General features: G+C 47.7%; 1 protein-coding gene across 1 annotated transcript in view; it reads right to left on the reverse strand.

The window, feature by feature from the left end:
* EVC2 (EvC ciliary complex subunit 2) overlaps positions 1–23,707 on the reverse strand; it is a 116,135-nt gene that overhangs the window by 44,342 nt on the left and 48,086 nt on the right. The window contains exons 10-12 of the mRNA XM_032855253.1: positions 12,133–12,457; positions 3,153–3,392; positions 816–991 (exon numbers count right to left, since the gene is read on the reverse strand). Coding sequence (XP_032711144.1) covers positions 816–991; positions 3,153–3,392; positions 12,133–12,457 — 741 coding nt within the window. The remainder of the gene's footprint in view (positions 1–815; positions 992–3,152; positions 3,393–12,132; positions 12,458–23,707) is intronic.

Below are 23,707 nucleotides of genomic sequence, written 5' to 3' on the forward strand. Positions count from 1 at the left end.
TACAGCTTCTCATAACCAAAGAGAATAAAAGTCATTGTTTGCAAGTAACCACCCCAAAGACCAGCTGGGAGCAAAGGTCAGATAGGGGCCGAGGCTGCCTTGCTCTGAGTCTGCATGACCACTGACTGCATGGTTCCCCGGGGCCTGCAGAGAAAAATCGGGGACAACGCACAACAAGCGTCTGTGCATTTGGACTTGACTGCCAAGGTGAATACAAGAGCTGGCAGAGTGTCTGTGCTCAAGGGGAAGCGGGCCCTCCCACCACGGAGCAGACATAAGCCTCCTCCACTGATTTCTTAGGGAAATGTAGGGGATTTCCTTTAAAATGACTCCAGGTTTTGGGGGGGGGGCATGTGGGTGGCTCCGTTGGCACCTTGAGCTCAGGTCACGATCTCGGGGTCTTGGGATCGAGCCCTGTGTTGGGCTCCCTGCTCAGCGGGGAGCCCGCTTCTCCCTCTCTCTCTGCTGCTCCCCCTGCTTGTGCTCTCTCGCATTCTTTGTCAAATAAATAAATAAAATACTTATTTAAAAAAAAAAAAAAAAGATGACTCCGGGTAGAGCTATAGAGTGACATCAGGGTTGGCCACTGAGGTTGAATGAAGGGCACACGGAAGGTTCACCGCATGGCTGTCCCAGTTATCATAACGGTCTTAGAAATTCTACTGCGCAAAAGATTCTTACGCCTAGAGAATTCTCAAGGAGTAAGTTAGGAGCCGTCAGTGCGTTCGCTGACCGAGCGGCATGGGGGTTCTCTAATGAGGACAGCAGGGCAAGGCGTTTCCTGTGCATCCTCTGGGATGGCTTTCGAGTCTTACCGCTCATGTTTCTGGATGAACAGGGAGAGCTGAGCGTCAGCAGCGCTCAGAAGGCCCTGTACACGGGTCTCTGATGACCGCATGTTCTGAACCAAGTACTCCCTGTGGCCAAATCTCTTACTTAGATGGTATCTCTTACTGGCCTGGAGAAAATCCATCAGCTCTTCTAATTTCTCCTGTTTAAAAAAAAAAAAAATCAAGAAAATATGCCTGATTAAAATTTAGAGACTATTCTTTCTAGACCCATCAAGTATTACCTTTCCTTCCCGAAGAAAACACACAGGCATAGAAGCATGGGGAGTAACACCTTAAAATGCCCCGTTCTTAACAAAGGCTTAATACGGAATGAGAGCTTGGAAAAGGGCTTTCTAGACCCAGAGTTAGGACTTGTCAAAACAACGTTGCTGCCCTAGGAAAGGGGATGCAAAGCTCACCCAGTCACTCAGCCTTCGCCCATGGGGCTCTCAAAACCCAGCACCAACACAGGGGCCATGTTCTGGGATAAATCAGCCATCAGCCCTGACCCCCAGAACTTCCACCCTCGTGGAGGAGATGGGAATCAAGATAACGAACCCCAAACACAAGACAGAGATAACCTACCTTACATTGGGGAGTCTTCTCTGGGCCCTGCACTGGGCTCAGAGCGTTTCGTGCCTTATTTAACTTAATGTAGAGAGAGAGTACTATTATCCCCATTTCACAGATGAGGAAACTGACTCCGCATCATACTCCTGGTAGATGGTGAAGCAGGGATTCGAACTCAGTAATCTAATTCCGGCACCTGTGCTCTAACATCATAGTAGGCTGCTCCAAAATGCAGCTATGACCAGTGGCATGGTAATCAGACTGGCAGTAAGTAAAACGTTAGCCCAAGTGGAATCATCGCCCTGATTGGCTCTGCTGTCTTTTCCCATCTGTGGAAATGGTCTCCCTGCAGTGGGCCACCAAAAAGATCAATGCTCTGTTCAGCAAGATACGTATGATGCCACGGACAGTCTCGTCTCTAACCAAAGATGTGGGATCTCCAGTTCTTGATGCCTGGGAACGTGCACTGTCCAGACAGTGAAAAGCAGAATGGCCGCTCAGATGTGGCTGAATACTGGTATCTCCCTGACTTGCTGGCAGCAGAATCCATATAACGGGAATGCGGAGGCAATATTGCTATTCTCCACGAAACCAGATCCACGGGAACCGCTGGCTTGTGCTCATAAAGAGACACAGAGCTGCCGTCTTCCAGTACCCCAGCAGCTGGGGTCAAAGATGCCTGTGTCCTGCTACCATTATCACCCGTGGGTGTCTCCTTCTTGACTCCGTTATGACTGACAATCACACATTCTAGCTCGAATGTTCTGGGGGTGAGAATCAACCACTGGCCATCACGAGGAGAAAAATGACGGCAAAATCCATCAAGACCCACATGATGCCTTGGGGTCTGGATGCCCACCTGGGGATAGAATTCTTGCTCTAATTACTCTCACTGAGGTTGGAGCAGGAAAAACCTAGAGCAAAATGGGGAGGCTGGCTCATTCTCTCCATGCTCCGTGCCTCCCAAGAGTGGCCCCCTCATCCCGCAAGACTCACTTTCGGGAGACTTTTGGGGATGGTCACTCGATCTCCTCTGGCACAGCCCTGCTCCTCACCACCCTCACCCCAGGGGGACGCGAGATCTGCTACTGGACCGCACACCAGTGATTTCACGCTGGATGTGTACATGTGCGTGTAAAATACTCCACGCAGGCCTGAGAAATCCCCAGCAACGATGATGGCCTTGAATCAACTATTTTTGCTACCGTTTAGTAATTTATTCCACTTGGATTAATAATATTCACACTCAGACTGACACGGAAGAACACACACAGAGGCCCCCAGGCATCTGCAGACATGGACTGCAAGGCCCGGGTCTACACCAACACACACACACACACACACACAGAGAGGCATATGGATATTTATGTGTTTTCCGCTGCCATATGGATTCAATGTATATCGTGCCAAGCGCAGGCTTTCCGAGAATTAGCTCTATTATTCCATTTTACATGTGATGAACCTGGGGCTCAGGAAAGTCAGGCCGTTTGCCTAAAGCCACAGAGCTGACGGCCAGTGGAACTGGAAATCAAATCCAAGTCAGCCTGAGTCCCAGGCCTGGGCTTCAAGTTACTAATGGCCCTGTTTATTGGAAACTCATCTGCACGTCCAGAGGCAGAAGGAAAAGGTGGGGGTGCATTCCTGCTCCACAACCAAGAGAAGAGACAGGACAGAGTCCGGGAGAGGAGAAATCACCGGCACGGTTATGGGAAGTCACACTCCCATCGCCACGAGCCTGATCTGAAGCCTTACCTGTATGTCGGCATAATCCTGCAGGAGCATTCTAGCTGCCTCTGGCTTTAGTTCCCCTTGGAAAATAGCACTTTTTATCTGGGTAAAGAAGATATTGTGCAGTTCATTCCTCTGGAAAACAGCCAGCTGCCGGTGAGCCTTGACAAAGTCCTCCTCCTGCTGCAGAGCCAGCGATCTCCTCAGGTGCGCCTGTTCCAGGCCATGAAGGGTCCTCAGGAGGCCGCTACACTCCACAGCAGACTGCAGGCAGAGGGGGCAGCAGGTGAGAGACAACACACCCACAGGCATGCACGGACACACCCAGGCAATATGCAAGCACACACATGCACACAGGCACACATGTGCATGCACACAGCAACACACCATGCATATATACACATGCATGTGCATACATGTGCCCGTATGCACATATGCAAGTGCACAGGCATGCACGTGCATGAACACACACATGCATGAACCCCCACACACATAGCAACACAGTGTGCACACACATGCACATGTGTATGGGCACATGCATGCATACACATGAGCACATATCAAATATGCATGTACATGGGAATACTGTGCACTTCCACAGCACCACAGTGCATACACACATGCAAATGTATATATGCACATGCATGCATACATGTGTGCACACAGCACTGCTGTGTGTGTATATGTGCTGTGTGTGCCTGCACATGCATACACAGGTGCACATGCTTACATGTACACACAACACAGTGCATGCACACACATGCATAAACATAGTGCACACCCACATGGCAAATACACACGTGCACAACAGTGCATACACACATGCACATGTATACAGGCACACACATGCATACATGCACATACATGCATACATGCACATAGCAAATATCCATGCACACAGCAACACAGTGCATAAACATCATGCACACATGCACAGAGTAGTGTATAGTGCATACACACATGTACACACGCACGGCACATATATACACTCAGCAGCACACAGTGCATACACACATAAGCACATGCGCACACATGCATGAACATAGTGCACATGCACATGGAAAATATACATGTACACAGCAACACACAGGTACATACACACATGCCCATGTATATAGGTACACACATGCATACACACACAAGCACACGATATACATGCACATAGCAACACAGTGCGCACAGGTGCACACATGCATACACACATCAATGTATAGTGCACACACAGCACATATACACACACAGCAGCACACAGTGCATAAACATATGCACAACAACACACAGGAAACACACTCATGTGGAACACACACATGCTCCACGCTGGCAATGATAAAGCTGCTAAGCTCTGGGAAATACTGCAGCACCCTGTCCTTCCCTGCTATCTTACTGTTTTTCAGAGCAGTCTCAAAGCAGAAAATTCACAGAGATAGAAATTTGCAAATCAAACTGCCTGAAAATAGTCTGCAAAATGGAAACATCAACAGATTGTGCTGTTAGACTCTCCCGCTTATTTCCATCATCTTTTGCACTTGACTTAGTTGAAGAGAAAAATACCTGAAATCAAGCCGAAGTTGAGATGATTTGGGTAAGAAAGGAGGCAGAGTCATTAAGAAATGGCTCCTGGATGCCTGTACTCATGTGCTCAGGATGAAGGTAGGAAGGAGGAGACATGCCAGCACTGGGTTCCTGGTACCTTCTCACTCCAGCTAGTGCAAAAGACTCATGCCCCAGGAGGGGACTGCAGTTAATTCCTCCTGGGGAGGAAGAGTTCTAAGTCACCCCCCGCCCCGGATACCTGGCCTGTGCTGTCCACATCATATAAATCCTCCCCCATTGAGTGTGGACATAAACTCTGAATGCGACCGGACCGTCAGCCCATGATCTGGTAATTATACGGCAAAACTGAAGAGATCTTGATGATGTAATTGAGGTCCCTAATCAGTAGGCTCTGAGCTAGCCAGAGGGGAAATGATCCTGGGTCTGACTTAAGGAGGAACTGGGCCTTCCTGAACGGAGAGACATTCTCCTGCTGGCCTTGAAGAAGAGAGAACAGCCTATGGAGAAGGGAAGCCTGCAGGAGCTGAGGGCCTCGGTCCGCATTGCAAGGTGAGTTCCGTGCATAAATGAATGAGCTGGGACAGGACACCGAGCACCAGACAGCCCAAATGAAGCCCAGATTTCAGGCCTCTGAGACCATGCAGATAACCCAGCTAAGTTGTGTCCAGACTGCTGGCCACAGAAAGAGATGGTAAGTGGGTGTTATTTTTAAGTTGCTGAATGTGTGGCGATTTGGGACGCAGCCACAGTCCATATCAGAAATACATGGTCCAAGGAGCTATGGGTTCTTCCCCAGCTCTCAGCAGCACCAGGAGAGGAGAGGAGATGAAACCAAATCTTCAAGCTCTTCGTTCTGGAGTCACACAGATGATGGACATGTTGGTGGAGCAAAGTCAGGGGAAGGTGTTCGTGTCCCTGAGGAGAAGGGCACAGCAATTCGAGGGGTCGAGGTCAAAAGACTATGGTTTCAGTGGCTGTGCAGGCTAAGTGGGAACCCAGGAAAGTCAGAGGGTGGTGAGGACAGAGGGAGAGGGCTATACTTCCTCCAGCTAATCAGGGACCAGAGCACCATACACCCACTGACACTCAGGGTTGTCGCGGACCCACGCCACTGAGCACCCAGACCTACAACCTCCACTTCCGATCACTCACAGAAGCCTTATAAAGGTGATTTCTAACTTCCCAGCTCCTTTGCCTTACCTTTCAATTTATTCAGAATCTGGCCCAAGAAGAAGAGTGCTACTTTGAGAGGGCCCCCCAAAAGCCTGGCAGCCAACACATGACAATCCCTGCCCTCAGGGTACAGCACAGCCTCAGCCCCCAAGCTCCAGAACTCCCTCCTGCCCACAGCTCCGGGGGTGGGGGGGCCCTCCCTGGTATTCATGGTTTGCCTCGGTCACCAGGAAACAACATGGCCTTTTTGCAAAGCTGATTTTATAAGCAGGGTTGGATCAGACTTTTGTGAGTCACTCTTCTGGACAGAGTGGTTGTTCACAGCTTTTATCTGCAGTAAAGAATGCAGTTTCCCCACAGCCAGGAGGGGGCCAGGCCCCTGACTCTGGGAGCGCAGGGACATTCTGCTGTTCAGGGAGGGGCTGGAACCCAGTGAGGCTGATTCAGTCATCAATGTGACCTTCTCTCCTGGCAGGATGAAATTCGACAAGCCTCAAACCTCAATTTATTTTAATTAACAGGAATGAAAGATGGGATGAGATCCATATAGCTTTTCACAGCCTGGACAAAAAGTGCATGTGCACACATGGAAATCCCAAGATAAAGTTATTCGTCCTTGTTTAGACTTATATTTCTGAAGAATAAGGCATGAGTCAATGATATGCTTGTGTCATGGTTAAATACTCCTTAACACGAATTTATGATGGGAGCCCCCCTCAATTCTATCTACACTGGCCTCCTGAGGGGTCCAGAGACCTGCAGAAATGTGTTCACCCACTGACCTATTTCAATCCCCCGGGGGCACAGATGAGAAGGCCATGCCATAAAGCAGGGGGACCCCCACACCCTGCTACAAAAGGCCTGCAGGAGCAAGGCAACTTGTGGATGGAAGTGAGAGACTGGTCCTGGTATGAGAACCATTAGGGAGTGGTGGGGAGTGGGGCAAAGTGGAGAACAAGGCCTGCCTATAGGGCCAGTCACGACTCAGCCCACCAAAGAGGGCTCTGCAGGAATTTGGACACAGTGCAGTACATCTCCCATTTCATGAGAAGCTAGAAGCCTGCATTTTTACATGAAGTCTTATATTGTACATATCGGCAACAAATATGCATTTTTTTTTAAGATTTTATTTACTTATTTGACAGAGATCACAAGTAGGCAGAGAGGCAGGCAGAGAGAGAGGAGGAAGCAGGCTCCCCGCTGAGCAGAGAGCCTGATGCGGGGCTCAATCCCAGGACCCTGGGATCATGACCTGAGCTGAAGGCAGAAACTTTAACCCACTGAGCCACCCAGGTGCCCCCAAATATGCATTTTTAAAGACGTACTGAAGTCATGGTCACAGACTCCAACTCCCCATTGAACTTTCGACTACAATGGACTTCGCAGGGAAATGAGGCATGTTTATCCTGTGGTTTTCAGCGCTCCCTAAAAAGTAACTTACCCTGTGGAGAGAATAGGGGGGAACATAGAATCAGAGGTCTGGGCCAGGTTGTTCCAGAGCAACTTGCCATTGTTGACTCTGCACCATCAAAAATGTGAGACTGCAACAGAAAATTGTGTCTGTACTAAATTATACTCCCTGTACTCAGTTTAGCAAGATGCCCAATTGTAAAAATTGTATCCCCAACTGCGGATGGGGAAACTGAGACCCAGGAGGACCAAGCAATGCACCTTCTGCAAGAACAGAGTGAGGACCTGAACCCAAGCTGTCTCTGCGCAGTCCACAGTCACCACCACTCTCCCCAAGGCCTCTCAACAGAGACACACTTTAAAAACCCTATGAGATGACACAGGCATTTAAATGTGAACAGATTTCCTCTCTAATTAGTAGAATTACTACCCTCTAATCAAAAAACCCGATTCTGCTCAGTTTTCTTAAAAAAAAAAATGCTTATTGGAGTAATATGTCCAAAATATTTCCATACCTTTTATTTAAAGTTGACTATGATAAATATACCGATAAGTTACAAGGTCATTGGCAGTTTTATAAGATAGAGTGGCTTGCAAGGGCTGGAAGAGAAATACCTCTATTGACGTTGCCATTCAGATGCTACTTTTGGAAGCACATTGACTCAGATAAGGCGACTGGTCTGAACGAAGTGACCCACGGGACCCAGAGTGATGGGGGCCTCCTGCTGCAAGCCAGCAGACTGGGGAGTGGGGGAAGGTGCACAGGGAAGCAGGAGCACGCTGTCCCGCCATCCGTCCTCGTGGCCCTAAGACCTGTGCCAGTATTCGGGAAACACTTAAAACTACATTGTTCCAGGGAGCCTTTAGTTTGCTAAAGGCAGTAGCCCAGCAGGATGCATTACCCAGGCCCACAGCAGTGAGGGCGTATGACACACCATTGCACCACGCGGGTGGGCAGGTGCGGGGTGGGTGCCTGCTGCCTGGGTCCTCGTCTTGGCCCCAGCCATGTGTCCACAGGCAGGGGACCCTCTCTGAATCTGTTTCCTAAGCTGGAAAAGTGGGATCCTATCAATTCCCACCTCACCGAGGTGATGTGAAGATCTGATGAGAAGGCCTGTGTAATGTGCTTAGAACAATGGCCGAAACTTACAAGTGAGAGCACTTACTACAATCACAAAATGTTTATACTGTGATATTAAGTGAAAACATACAATTCTATAAACTGCATGCTCCTGATTTTGATTTAAAAAAAAAGGTATGCAAAAGGTCAAAATATATGCTGAAATTGGATGATAGGAGTGGGGGCTGCCTTAACATCCCTATATCTCCAGGGTCAGGTACATAGCAGGAACTCAAAACCCAGACCAAACGAACGTCTGTCTGCCTTGGATGGTGATGTGGGCTCTACATATTTTTTCCCCAAGGTTTTTCATGTTTTGGAACTGGAGTTGACAAGCTTTTCTCTAAAGGGCCGGATAAATATTTTAAGGCATGCCGGCCCCCTAGGGTTTGCTGTCACATATTCCTCTGCTTGTTTTGTTTTGATTTTTTACAATCCTTTAAAAACATAAAAACCATTCTCCACCCACAGGTCAGTCTGGGCTCGTGGGTCTAGTTGCTAACTCCTGTTTTCTAACACTTTCCAAGCAGGCACTGTGTCCACGGGAACAAAAGATATAACAAATTTGAGAAAAGAAAGTGAAAGACCATGAGATGGTTTAGGGGCTGTCACGGCACTGTGAGCTCCGCACGGTTTCTGAAGTGCCAGGCTCAGGGAGACTCCGCATGGACCAATATAGTCATGGAGGGAAGTCAGAGAGGGGGGTCAGCTGGCAGAACTCTGGTGGTGGAAAGAGTGTTCCCCACTCCCCACCATGACACACAACCACATCCTAACCCAGAACCTGCGACTGAGGCTGTCTGTGGAATGAGGATCTTTGCAGATGCAATTAAGATAAGGCGCTTAGGAGATCATCATGGATTATTTGGGTGGGACCTAACTCCAAAGACAAGCATCCTTATAAGAGAAGAGATAGACGGTCCCAAGATGGAAGATGGCCATGCGAAGACAAGAAGTCAAGACAGGAGGGAGGCAGCCACCAGCCAAGGAACGCCTGGATCCACCAGAAGCTGGGAGAGACAAGAAAGGACGCGCCCCTAGAGACTTCAGAGGGGGTGTGCCAGCGGACACCTGGATTTAGTTCTTCCGGCCCCCAGAATTGTGAAAGAATCAAAATCTGTTGCTTTGAGCCACGAAATCTGTGGTCATTTGTTAAGAGCAACCACAGAGGGGCGCCTGTGTGGCTCAGTGGGTTAGAGCCTCTGCCTTAGGCTCAGGTCATGATCCCAGGGTGCTGGGATTGAGCCCCGCGTTAGGCTCTCTGCTCAGTGGGGAGCCTGCTTCCTCCTCTCTCTGCCTACCTCTCCACCTACTTGTGATCTCTCTCTCTCTCTGTCAAATAAATAAATAAAATCTTAAAAAAAAAAAAAAAAGAGCAACCACAGAAACTCATACGGGAGCCAAGCAGAAAACAAGCCTCACCCTCAAACAGGATCCATGTTAAGGTAAGGGGAACTGAATGCAAGGGAGAAGGCAGGGCTAAGACAGCATGAATCTTTCCTCTTTTGATCTGTTTCTGCGTGAGGGCTGACGGCAGATGACCCGCTGAGAGCCATGAGCTGTCAGCCCTGTTTGTCCACCGCCAGGGGATCTCTGTGCCGGCCAGCAGTCTGGGGAACGGAAGTTAGCAGTTCAGAAGCCTATTCCCAAGCAGGTGTTAGACCTCCCCAAGATGACAGGTTTCCAGACCTGGAAATGTGGTCTCAAGCCACAGGAGCTGCATAAGTCCGCTCTTTCATAGAAGAAGACAGAAATCAGGCTTGATTTGACACACTCAGGAAAAAACTCTGGCACGATTCCCCCAAGACAGAAACAGATGCATTTCTTAGAAAAATGAGACTTCATCTCTGATCAATAGAGGTCAGCCCTGAGAAGCCTGAGGGGTCAGAACTCTCTGAGCACTGTGCACTGAGCCTAGAGCAGCCCATGCCCCAGCGAGCTTTTCCTTCCTCTCCCAGCCAGCCGAGAGGGGGTGCCCTCAGCCTTGTAATTAGTCGTGCTAATTACACCCTTCAGGAGCAGAACTGGAATATACTGGAATGGGCATCCAGGTTTGTCTGATGGTGGAGCTGGTGCTGGAGGGCTCCAAGACCTAGCAGAGTGCAGCCCAGACGGACACACACACACACACACACACACACACACACACACTCTGACAACACAACCTCCCTGAACCATGCTTTCTGTGGATGCACTCTTCCATGAATGAAGCCTTTTTACTCTCCCCATGATGTCCCATGAACCTGTGAACATGTATCTATTCTAGTACAGCTGAATGAGGTCACGTCTTCTATATGTGAAGATGCTTCATTAAACTATGAACTTCTTGAACCCAAGAACCATGTCTCATTTCCTCAGTACTTCACTGCCTAGTCCAGTGACCAAGAGGCAGACAGTGGTCAATAAAGTCTTTCTAAATAAGTATGGGATAGTTGGATGGACAAGTAGAAGAAAGGGTGGTGGGTATGCAGATGGACGGGTGGATGCAGAGGTGAACAAAAGGAATGCAGGTAGGGGAATGGATGGCTAGATGTAGAGATGGACAGGCGGATGGAAGGGTGGTTGGGGGGGGTGGATGGATGGATGGATAGATGGATGGGTAGATGGGTGGAAGGAAGGGTGGTAGGTAAGATGGATGGGCAGATGTATAGACGGACAGGCGGATGGAAGAGTGGTGGGTAGGTGAATGGATAGATGAATAGGTGAACTGATGGGTGACTGGACAAGTGGATGGATAGACGGATGGGTAAATGGACAGGTGAACAGAAGGATGATAGGTTGAAGGATGGATGGACAGATGGATGGATGGACAAGTGGATGGAAGGGTGGTGGGTGGGTAGATGGGTGGATGGACTCTAAATGGACAAGTACATGGAAGGGTGGTAGGTGGTTGGATGAATGGGGGAATGTTTGGATGGAAGGGTGGTAGGTAAATGGATGAGTGGATGTACATAGGTGGACAGGTGGATGGAAGAGTGGTGGGTGGGTGGGTGGATGGGTGGATGGACACGTAGATGGAAGGGTAGTGAGTGGGTGGATGGTGGGTGGGTGGGTGGATGGGTGGATGGAAGTATAGATGGACAGGTGGATGGAAGCATAGTAGGTGAGTGAATGGCTAGATGGATGGGTGAATGGATGGGTGACTAGACATGTGGATGGACAGATGGATGGGTGGATGAGTGGGTGAAAGAATGATAGGTAGATGGATGGATGAATTGCAGATGGACAAGTAGATGGAAGGGTGACAGGTGGATGGATGGATGGATGGGTGAATGGACAGGTGGGATAGGTAGGTGGATGGAAGAGTGTAGGTAGATGGGTGGATGGACAGATAGATGGTTGGATGGGTGGGTAGAAGAGTGGTAGGTGGATGGATAGACGGATGGGTGGATGGACAGGTGAACAGAAGCATGCGGAGGTAGAGCGATAGACGGATAGATGTATAGATGGACAGGGTGGTCAAAGGGTGGTGGTTGGGAGGATGGAGAGAAGGACTGCAGATGGACAAGTGGATGGAAGGGTGGTAGGTGGAGGGGTGAACGGATGGATGGATGGACACGTGGATGCAAGAGTGGTGGGTGGGTGGACAGAGGAATGGCTGAATGACAGGTGGATGGAAGGGCAGGGAGTGGAGGATGAAGAGATGGGTGAGGAGGATGGCTGGGTGTGTGAATGGGTGGAAGGATGAGCAGATGTGTGAGAGAAAGCAGAGAGGCGAGTGAAGCCCTCCTTTCGAAGCTGCCTTACCCTCTCACTGACTCGTTTCAGCAACTCCTCTGCCTCTTCCGTCGCTGCCATCTCCCTTTGGTACTGGCTTTCTGTCTTCTTTCTCATTTCCAGGTCACATTCAGCCGTCAAGGCCACCATCTTCCGATCATACTCCTCTTGAATTTCTTTCTCCAGCAACAGAAACTGCTTTTTGAAAACAGCACCCATCCTCCTCTCTACTTGGGGGGAGAGGTGGCCAGAGCTGGTCAAGTTCTTCAGCAAAAGGGCAATGATGTCTCTGCTGATTTGGGTTCGACAGGCCTCCAGGTCTGAGTCTGCCCGGTTCAGGGTTGCAATCTCCAGCCTGGGAGATATGAAAGTCAAGAGGACATGACTTACGAAGCCACAGCAGAAACCGAAGGTCCCTCAGAGCTCTGAGGTTTTTACTTCTTGTAGGTAAGGGCTTTCTTTTTCCCTTTTCCCTCCTCCTCTTCCTCCCTCCCTCCTGCTCCATTTAGAGAATCTGCAGGGTGCCCCACTGGAAACTGCAAGGAATAGAACTAATACAAGGCCTGGTCCTTGTCGACGAGTGAAAATAATAACAAGAAGGCTGAGGAGAAAATGGATAGTTAATATATTTGGAGGATTATAAACTGAAATTAATTTTTCTTTTTTCTGATTAAAAATTAACTTATGGGTATAACAACTAAATGTAATATGGTACCCTGGATGGGATCCTGGAACAGGAAAAGGACATAAGATCAACTATGGAAATCTGAATGAGGGTTGGGCTTCGATTAATCCTGGTGTATCACATTGGCTCATTGATTGTAGTAAGTGGCCTATCGTCATATAACATGAACAACAGGCAAATCTGAGTACAGATTTGTGTACTCAAATGGTACACATTTGTTTCAGTGTGGAAAGTGGGAACTTTCCACACTAGCTTCCCAGTGTTTCTGTAAATCTGGAAGTGCTCTAAACATAAAGTGTACTCAAGAAATATCAATGGGATGTTTCACAGGGCCCAGGTTCTAGAACTTGATTGCGGCGGTGGTTGTATGACCATGTGTTTTATAGTAACAGATCAGACTATACCCTTCAGATGGGTGAATTTTACAGTATGCTAATACTTTTATAATTATAATTATATCTCTCTATGTATAATAATTATATATCTATACAGCCATAAAATGATGCACAGAAAAAATTAATTTATATTCATGATTAAAAATACCTGGAAAATAAAGACAGAAAGCTCTCACTCACTGTAAGGCCAACATTTCAACAGAACCAGTGAACGCATTTGGTTGTATTTGCTTCCAATTTTTTTTTTTTTCTGTGCCTATGATTTTCCATGGATGCATAGCCTTTACACAAAGGCAAGGACAAGTCTGTCCATTTCTTTTCAATCAGCATTGTAACAGGTATCTTCTGGGGGTGTTTAAAAACTGTAAAGGTTAGGTGCCTGGCTGGCTCAGTTGGATAAGGGTCTGCCTTTTGGCTTGGGTCATGATCCCAGGGTCCTAGGGCTGAGTCCCCATGTCCCTGCTCAGCAGGAAGTCTGCTTCTCCCTTTCCCTGTCCCTCTCCTCCTGATCCTGTTCTGTCCATCTCTCGTGCGTACTCTCCCTCTCAAATAAATAAAAAATCTAAAAACAAAACAAAACAAAACTGCAAAGTTCTCCTTTACAATGGTTGCAAAATAATGATTGCAAAATGGTTCATCTTGTGATGTACCATGATTCATTTAAACTATTTTTCTAGTGTCACATATTTGGGTTACTTGAGAAACTCAAAACCTAAAATAATCCGGCAGTAACTATCTTCGTAAATAGCTTTTGCTATTCATAATGATAATCTGCACGAGATCCACAAATGAAATCACTGGATCAAATGTGAGCAACGTTTCAAAGCCTTCTAGAATGTTCTGCCAAACCGCTTTCCAGAAAACTCCCCGCCGAGCAAAGCAGTAGGATTCTTATTTCACCCCTCCCTCTACAATGCTCAAAAATCTTTGATAATTAGGTATGCCTGAGTGGCTCAGTCGGTTAAGCATCTGCCTTTGGCTCGGGTCATGATCCCAGGGTCCCTGCTCGGCAGGGAGCCTGCTGCTCCCCCTGCTTGTGCTCTCTCACTCCATCTCTCTAACAAATAAATAAATAAAATCTTTTAAAAAAATAAATAAATAAAATCTTTTAAAAAAATCTTTGAAAATTTGATGGGAGAAGGTGGCATCTTATTGTAAAAAGACAAGTGTCTTAAGAAAACATTATTACAGAAATTGTCAACCATTTAAAAGTAGAGACAAGAGTATGTCTCCCAATGCACTCATTACCCAACCTCAAAAACTGTCACTAGTTACCAAACTCATTTTCTTTACTCTCTTAATGTCGGAGCATTTTTTAAAAAAAGATTTTATTTATTTGACAGAGAGAGAGAGCACAAGCAGGGGGAATGGCAGGCAGAGGGAGAGGGAGAAGCAGGCTTGGTGCTGAGCAGGGAGTCTTGATACGGGGTTGGATCCCAGGACCCCAGGGTTTGAGCATTTTAAAGCAAATCCCATGTCTTCCATTTTACTTGTAAATTCCTCAGTGTGCATCTTTAACTGTCAAGGATATATGCCTATATAAGCATGTGTATATGTATATCAATGTGTGTGTACCTATTTTGCCTAAACTTGATGTCATGATCATACCATATATATTATCAATCATGTTTAAAATATTAACAGTAACTCCAATAATTAATATCAGTCATTAGTCAAACGATTTCAAATGTGTCAAAATGATTTTTACAGTTGGAAATTTCATTCAAGAACCAAACAAGATCCCCCAGTGTCAGTTAAGTCCACTTTATTCTGGCCCCCACCAACCCCGTTTCCTCTTTTATGCCACAGATCTGTTGGGGAGGCTGGGCTATTTATCCTGCAGAATGCCCCCCATTTTGGGTTTGGTGGATTCTTTTCATGGGTATCACTGTTCCTCTAGCCTCTGTATTTCCTGTAAAGTCCTAGTTGGATCTTAGGTCTTGATTAGAATCAGACTTAATCTGCTGTCCAAAATACCCCGTAAGTGGTACCGTGTGCTTCATATCACGTCAGATGGCGGGTCACTACTAAGATCAGTAGGTTCAAGGCAGGACAACATGATCTGTTGAAATCTACCCACTTTCACCTAATGGCTTTAGCATCCACGTGTAACTGTCACTTAAACCCACGATTTCATTAAGGGTTGAAAAATGCACATTTTCTAATTCTATCCCTACCACATTCTTAAAGCTGAGATTCTTCCATAATCCAGTTACTCTGACATAAAGTCTATAGGCAGAAGGGATGTTTGAGCCTTTGCTAATGACAGTTGGTTGTCATAGCAACTTCCTGGTGCCGAATGAGTTTGGGCCTATTATTTTGTTGTTGTTGTTGTTTTGGTTTGGTTTGGTTTGGATTGCTTTGAGAGGAAAAGGTTGATAAACTTTGGCCAAGTCCCTAAGAGGGTCTGACCTCTGTATCACCTTTACCTGGAAAACTCATAAGGGGAAGAACATCAAATATGTTACAGGCAGCATGGCTTGGGGGGGACATGACACCTGACTGGTAGATCACTTTGGGATGGGAGGACCTGAAAGCAAAGCAAAGACATCCATGGACATCTAACAGGGAAGAGTGAGGTGACACTGGGAACTGGGTGTGTCCCTTGTGGGGACCCTGGTTGTTCAGTGTGTGAGTTGCTACAGCAGATTCGGGCACCCCGGGCGGATGAAGCTTTTAAGACAAGAAAGCTCCCACACCTGCCTGAGGTGGATTACATCTCCTTGCAGCTGAGCTGTGTCACGTGGGGAAAAACCATGCGCAGTGTGACCTGGGGCAAGGGCACCCATGGAAGGACGCCTGGTGTCCTCACAGCAAGCTATGTTCCTACCCTCCAGCCGTGTGCATACACAGGGTGAAGGTGGGGCTTATAGGAGTCTTCCAAGTCCAAGGGTTTATTCAGCTGGAACATTCCATGCCTCTGCACAGTATTGCTATGAAATTACAGATGTTTATAGATTTAGTGGGTTTCAATCAAATGCAGGTATTATTCTTTTCAATGCTCAGATTTTTCCATCTTAGGTCAGACCAGCTCCTGTGTCCTTTGGACACAACCCAATTAGTCTAGTTTTAAACAACAGCCCATGCACCTCGTCTTTCATTTTCTCCACAAGTGCTTACTGAATATCACACGTGCAGAGTGTCCTGGGTCACAAAGCAAGAGGAAAGCACAAGAGCTGCTCTGGGCACAGCACGCATGGTTAAATGTTCAATGAACCAATGTTCCAAAGGCTCAGGAAAAAAAAAATGACTTCTCTACTGAGACAGACACAGTAGATCTACATCTTTAAGGATGCTTCTCATGGCAGGCAAAATAATGGTTCCCCGAAGATGTCCACATCCTAATCCTTAGAATCTCCGACCAGCACCCGGTTACATGGCAAAGAAGAAACAATGTTGCTTGTCAGCTGACCTTGACCAGGGTCAAGGACTAACAAGGGTCTCTAACAGGGGGAGGAGGGAGCAGAAGACAAGTGGGATCAGGAGCAGAAGAAAAGTAGGATCAGAAGCAGAGGGGAGGGAGGAGGCAGGGGTGGGCAGAATCATCATCAGCTTTAAAGAGGAAGGAGTGGCTTGTGCCAGGGAGAGGGTCGGTCTCAAGGAGCTGGAAAAGACAAGGAAATGGAGTGTCCCCTAGAGCTGACACCCTGATTTTTCTTGGTGAGGCCCATTTGGGACTATGACCTCCAGAACCATAAGATAAGGCCCTTGTGTTGTTGTAAGCCACCAAGTTTGTGAGAGTTTGTGACTGCTGAATATGAAACTCATACACCTTGCCCAACCCCTCCCTCCCTCATTCATTCATTGATTCATTGATTAACTTGCACAAGAAAATCTTGGGGCTGCATGTTGGGTAAACTGCAAGTGCTTTACCAGGAATACGGGGGCTGGGATGAACAGATGGACATCTCCGTAGGTCTTTGTTGTCAAACCACCTCCTATCTAAGGGACCTGGGAACTAAGGACTTAGTTCCCCTGCAACATAAAGGGGACCACCCTCACAGGGTAGTGCTCATGGTTACAAGAGTAAGAAATATAAAAGGCACAGTGTAGGGATGCCTGGGTAGCTCAGTTGGTTGAGCATCTGACTCTTGGTTTCAGCTCAGGTCCTGATCTCAGGGTCATGAGCTCTAGCCCCGTGGTGAGCTCTGTTCTTGGGGTGGAGTCTGCTTGAGATTCTCTCTCTCCCTCTGCCCCTCTCCACCCATGTGCTCTCCCCCTTTCTCTCTTAAATGAATAAGTCAAATTAATAAAGCAAGCAAGCAAGCAATCTTTAAAACGCACGGCGTAGTACTTCGAATTTTGTCCATTCCAAGTCACCCTCGTTTCCCTGTTTTTGGCTATCTTAATCCCAGGACACCAGCTACAGAACAGAGTATCGTGCACAGCTCGCCCTTCCCAACTGTCTGGGGAGGCAATCTCCTAAGCACTTTCCCTTTAAAGTTTTAATGTTAATCACCATGGATCAGCTGTCAGAAGCAACAACAATGAAAACTGCCAGGATGTCCCAAGGCCACAAAGGAAAAGAACAATGTCCCTTTAAACCAATTAAAATACCGTGCAGCTAATGAGGCTAACTCTCATCCGTTAATTTCCCAAATGGCCACAAGAGAGAAAAACAAGTATTAGGAATTCATTGTCACCTCCAGGACAGGGTGCACTGCTGAGGGGGTAACTCCCACTGTCTCCCGTGGCATTTTAAATTGTTTATAATGAAATGTGCGTAAAAAGTCCTAATGGTTCCATGAGACAAAGAGAGCCCCTGTGAGTCACACACGCTGGGCTGAATTCTTACTACAAGTCAGCAGAGTTGGCAGGATTCAAGCACTGCTTTCCCAGGGGATATCCATTTTTTCCATGTCACAAAAATGTCATCTTGTCACCGGATTGTAAGATGCGTGTATTTGCAAAGGTTAGTTCTGCTGCACGCACACCCCATACCAACCATTCACCTGTTTTAAAGGAGGGTCATCCCACAGGAGTGTAAAACGATGTCCCCCACAAGAGGCACTTAAATAAATAAATAATAAAATAGAAACCATTCAAGTTTATTAACAGGGTCGCTTATGATGACCTCTTTCTAAAAGAAACTGTGCAGCATATATTACCCCGGACCTGATTAGTACTTTGATTAGCTACTGATGATCAAGAAAGGGGAATGACTGTCGTGTCTTTTTCCTTATTTATTTCATGTAAACATTAATCGAGTTCTCACCAAATAGCAGGTAGGTGTCAGAACACAAAATGAGGACAGGATTGATTTGCACACAAGGCAGAAAATGTCCCCTTGAATGTGAAAGAGACCTCATTAGCATGGAGGATAATTAATTCAGAAGGAAAAAGAAGAATCCACGCCCATTTTTCACAGTATAAATCCAGTATCTTCAAGTTAGCTGGGGTAAGCATAACAAATGAAAACCCACGAAAGCCAATCAGGACTAAGGAAACTGGAATTTTCCTCCTAGGAGTCAATTTCCACGGACAGCTGATAAGGCAGGGAGGGGAGTTCCATGCCAGGACCAAAAATCATATTTTTAACTGTCTATTTGAGGGCCTGGACAATGCAAGTTAAGCGGGGAAAATACCTCCCAAGTATCTTCACTGTCAGAACTAGTAAAAGCTTAAATCAGAGTGAAAATAGTCACTGTATGTGAGCAGGTCATCAGTAAAAGTTATGATTAGATCATACCCTTCTGGTTTTGTATAAACTCAAACAGATTGTAGGATTCAAGGGGTCAGCGGTCTGCATCCATCCTCTGTGACATTTTCCTCCTGTAGATCCCTTTGTTCTGAAGCCTGGCTGGGCCCACCCTCTCCTGGCCTCCTGCTCCATGAAGGGAGAATGGATGCTACCAGATGCTTACCATGGCCCGCTCCCCGCCCACTTGCTGGCCACACCCACACACACTAGTCCTCTGCAACAGAGAAAAAGAAATGAGCGTTCTTCAGCCCACTTCTGATCCTCCTGGAAACTTCCTCCCAGCTTCGTTTCAGGTACATATTAATCACCTCATCACAGAAGGTGGTGAGTGTTTCATCACGTCTGAAAGCACAATGAGCTTATGAGTCACAGCAACTCAGCCTCTAATCTCGGCATCATCCCTTCAGAGCTGGGCAACTCAGGGGAGTTACCTGATGTCTCTGAGCCTTGTTCCCAGCCTGATTAATGAGAATATTATCAACCATGTCAAATAAAAATCATTAAGAGGGTTACTAGCAGTGCCTCTTATGTATAAGCTTTGTTTCAATAGCTTTATAAATATCAACCCAGTTAATATTATAAAGTAGGTGATTAACTTTTTTTTTAAACAGGTGAAGAAACTGAGGTGCAGAGAATTTAAAATACTTTGTCGAAAGTAGCATAGCTATTAAGTGGCAGCGCAGGAATTTGAACCCACAGCATGTGGCCTCAGAGTCCTCAGTCTACCTTCTATCTACTGCCTCCGTCACACCAACATGCTCAAAAGCACTGAGCCGTGCCTAGCACAAAACAGATGCTAGAAATTGCTGTTTCACATTGCTCTTGCTGTGGGTATGTCTGCCATAGTCTTCCCTGATATCATTCTTTATGGCAAAGAAAAGAAGATGTGAAGGAAACATAACATAGAGATGGGTAAATGGATGGAAGCATGGGTGGGTAGATGGAAGGACATATGTTTGGATGAATGGATGGATGAGTGGATGGATGGATGGAAGGATGGACGGACATATGGATGGATTGGTGGATGGGAGGGTAGGTGGATGGAAGGACATATGTATGCATGGATGGATGGGTGGCTGGTGGATGGATGGGTGGGAGGATGAATGGATGAGTGAGAAGGCAGATGGAAGGCTGTATGTATGTATAAAGGGATGGGTGGCTGGGTCGATGGATGATGGCATTAGTGGGTGGGTGGCTGGTTGGCTGGCTGGATGAAGGGATGAGTGGACAGATGGATTATAGCTAGGGGGCTAGATAGACAGATAACTCGTGCAACTCTTACTTGGAAAGACAGATTGTATTCTACCTGAAAAGCATCTGAAAGAAACTGTAGGATGAAACATTTAAAGATGAAATAAGATAAACCCCACATGTCAGCTAGGTCATCTTTCCAACCAATGCTCAGATTTCCTTAATACCTTCCCTGCCAAGTCCTCAGCTTCTGCTTTGCACACACACACCTACACACACGTACACACGTGTGGGCACACACGTGCATACAAACACATTCACATGATGATGGGGAGCTACCCGGTTCTCCAGGCAGGCTTTCCACCATCAGAGAGCTCAGACAGAAAGGTCTTCACCACCTGACATGCGCCTCCCTACAGGTCCCAACGTTGTCCTAGTCCCTCTGTCTTTTTCATGACCACCTCACAGAAATCTGGCAATTGTGATCATGTGCACACAAAATATCTCCAACCTGAGCCTCACTGCCTTGGGCAGATAACACAGAGCCTTACCGGCTGCGGTGAGGGTTAGGGTTTTACCAAGAGCATGCCAGCACAGGGCTTCCAGCAAATGTCCCGTCCCAGTCAGGGTCATGAAAAGAGCCCCCCGGCTGGTGTATGGACAATGGACCAGGGCCCAGAGATGGACGTGAGGTCAGTGCAGGAGGCCAGTGAAGACAGGGTGACAGTCAGGCCTCAGACAGTGGCCGTGAGAGGGCAAGACAGCAAGGTGGGGAGGGCCCTGCCGAGGATGTGTTAGGAGGACGCAGACCATTCGCCTGGTTAGTCCCCGTGTTTGCTCACATGGAACTACTCATGTGTCTGGTTAAAAACGGGAGGTATTTTCAAGGAGGACAAGCTGCCCTCACGGAGATGGGGAACTGTACTTGTCCCCAGGACTGCTGTAACAAACTGTAACCAACAGGGTTTCAACACCAAAACCAAGGGGTTGCGAGGGGTGGTTCCTTCTGAGGGTTACAAACCTATGCCCCTCTCCTAGCTGGCAATGCTCAGGAAATCCCCAATTCCTGCCTCTGTCTTCACAGACAGCTGTCCCTCCGTGTCCAAACTTCCCAATTCTTATAAGGTCACTCGTCATACTGGATTAGGGCCCACCTGACAGATGTCACCTCAGCCCCATCATATCTGCCAAGAAGTTATTCTGAATAAGGGCACATTCGCTTGACGTAAGGGCTTAGGACTTCAGTTTATGCTTTTGGGGGGACATAATTCAACCTGTAACCATCTCCCAGGGATGGCGGTCCCTCACGATCAACAGGATATCCAAGTAGAAATGGGTTAGCCATTGCAGGAGGTGTGCTAGAGAAAACATTTCCGCTCCAGGCCCGCAGTTTAGGCCAGATGATCTCCAGGATTCTTTGTAGCATCAAGACTCTACAGACGTCCTCACTTTTCTCCCAGGGAGAAAGGGCCACCTTCATCACAGCTCCCTCCAGGACTTCCTGTTCGGACACCACCTTGTGAGGAAGGCTGCTCCCCGTGCACTTACTTAACCCACCGCTCCCACTCCACAAGGTGGTTTTGCAGGGACTCCTCACCTCCTTGTATTTCACGTGTACTTACTTTACGTCCCCCAACTACAGACTGCCTATGAGCGCGAGGACTTTACTGTGGTCCCTGCTGTATCTAGAGAGTGCCCGGCAAGAGGTGCTGCTCACTAAATGTCTTCCAGATGGATGAACGGAAAGCCTAAGCTCATGGGGCCACAATCCATCCGGGAGCCTGACTCCCTCCCTCTTCCTCTGGCTCCTCCATCTGCCCGAGGCCACGCCTGCCGGGTGAAGCCTCTCAGTTTCCTGTTTCCAGTTTCCGGTGTCAGAGCAGGAGCCCTCCCCCACCACCCCGTGCAGTGCTGTGTCCCCTACCACCTGCACCCTGTACCATCTTGCAAAGACTGTCTGAGTCTATCTTCTCTGTCAACTGTGAGTTTCTAGTTTTGACCTAGCTCAGCATCCACGGTTCATGGGAAATGGCTCTGAATGAGATAGTGCCTGGGAAACACTGGTTGGGCAAGGGAATAAATGAGCGAAGCAGGAAGGAGGGCTGTGAAGGGCTGCCCTGCCGGCTGCAGGGTCAGCTTATATCATAATCTTTGGTAACAACACATCTACTAGAGAGTGGATGCCCCCCAGCATCAAAATACCCATGACATTCAGAAATCTCAAACTGATGTCCCCTGGCCCCCACGCAGACTGCAGCAATCAGGATCGGGAGTATCCTCCCAAAGAGATCTGTGCATATGAGTGAACCAGGCACCTTGGAGAGTTTCATGTGTTTGTGAAAAAAATAGACAAAAATAGCAAAAACAACAAAGCATAGATTTTCAAAGTAAAAAGTCTGAACTAAATCCCTGGGTAAGCATCATGACACAAAATCGATGAATGCTTGAAAAGAAAGGCTCTTTGCAAGTCCCACCGAAATTGGAGCAGCAAGGGGGCTGGACAGAGTTCTGGGTCAGTATTCACTTTCTCATGGGCTGACAGACCCCAATCCGGATCAAAGCCTGAAGCTCATACCCAGCCATCCAGTTTCCACAACTGGCTGGCCTCCCTCTCCAGCTGACTGCCCACAGCGTCCCACCCAGCCACAGGTCAACAACCCAGGAAAAACCTGAGGCCTGGGGTTTCCTGAAGCTTAAGCCCCTGCCTGAGTCACTGCTACCCCCAGTCAGCCTCGCCGGTGACCGACCACACACCAAACCTCCAACACACAAACCTCTCTCAGCAAGAAGGGTTCTAATGCCAGGTCCTCAGAGCACCAGAGATCACCTCCTTCATGGTGCCTGGCACTGTATGTAATCACATACTTTTTCCTTGTGATTCTCTCATGAATGCCCGTCTCCCCGACTATACACTCTAAGCCCTGGGGGTCAGGACCTGGCTTGTTGGACCCACAGTAGCATTGCTAGCCTTCACGCCCACTGTGGACTGAACAGTGCATGACATGCTCAGGTAGAGCAAGGAATTAGAAGCCAGGAGTCACTGGGTAACTGCAGCCCATTCCTGTGAACTCTGTGAGACTGAGTCATAGAAGGAAACTATGGAGTCCCATGGGTGGAAAAGAGCCAAGAACTAAAGGGTCTGGAAACAGGTCAATCACCTGCCTGCGTGCCCGGGCAGAGCCCTGGTTCTCAGCCCTGGGCATAGAGGATCTAGTTAAACCCTCACCTCCCATGGGGCATACAGCATCACCACTCTGGGGTCAGATGAGACCCCAGAGGCACAGGGTTGTACTCAAGGTCAAGATGATTAAGTGGCAGATCAGGAGTAGGGGACAAGCACTGTGCACAAATGGTCCAGCCTAAACCCAGGCCACATGCTCTGCTCACCAGGCAAGGAGACACAAACACCTTTTCCGTGTGCAAAAGATGTCTAGCCTCGTGCATGAGAAGGAAACAAGCAGATTAGAGCTATAAGGAAATGCCATGGTTTCCTATCAGACTGCCACAGGTAGAATAATCTAGAGCTGCTGTGACTCAGGTATGCAACACAGAGACTCCCCTATGCTAGACGGTAACTGGCCTGGCCTCGATGGTGGGCAGTTGGACAGCTTCAACGAAAAGCACACAATAAGG

This window comes from Lontra canadensis, unplaced genomic scaffold, assembly GCF_010015895.1.
Source record: "Lontra canadensis isolate GAN:19392208 unplaced genomic scaffold, GSC_riverotter_1.0 scaffold1, whole genome shotgun sequence".
NCBI lineage: Eukaryota > Metazoa > Chordata > Mammalia > Carnivora > Mustelidae > Lontra > Lontra canadensis.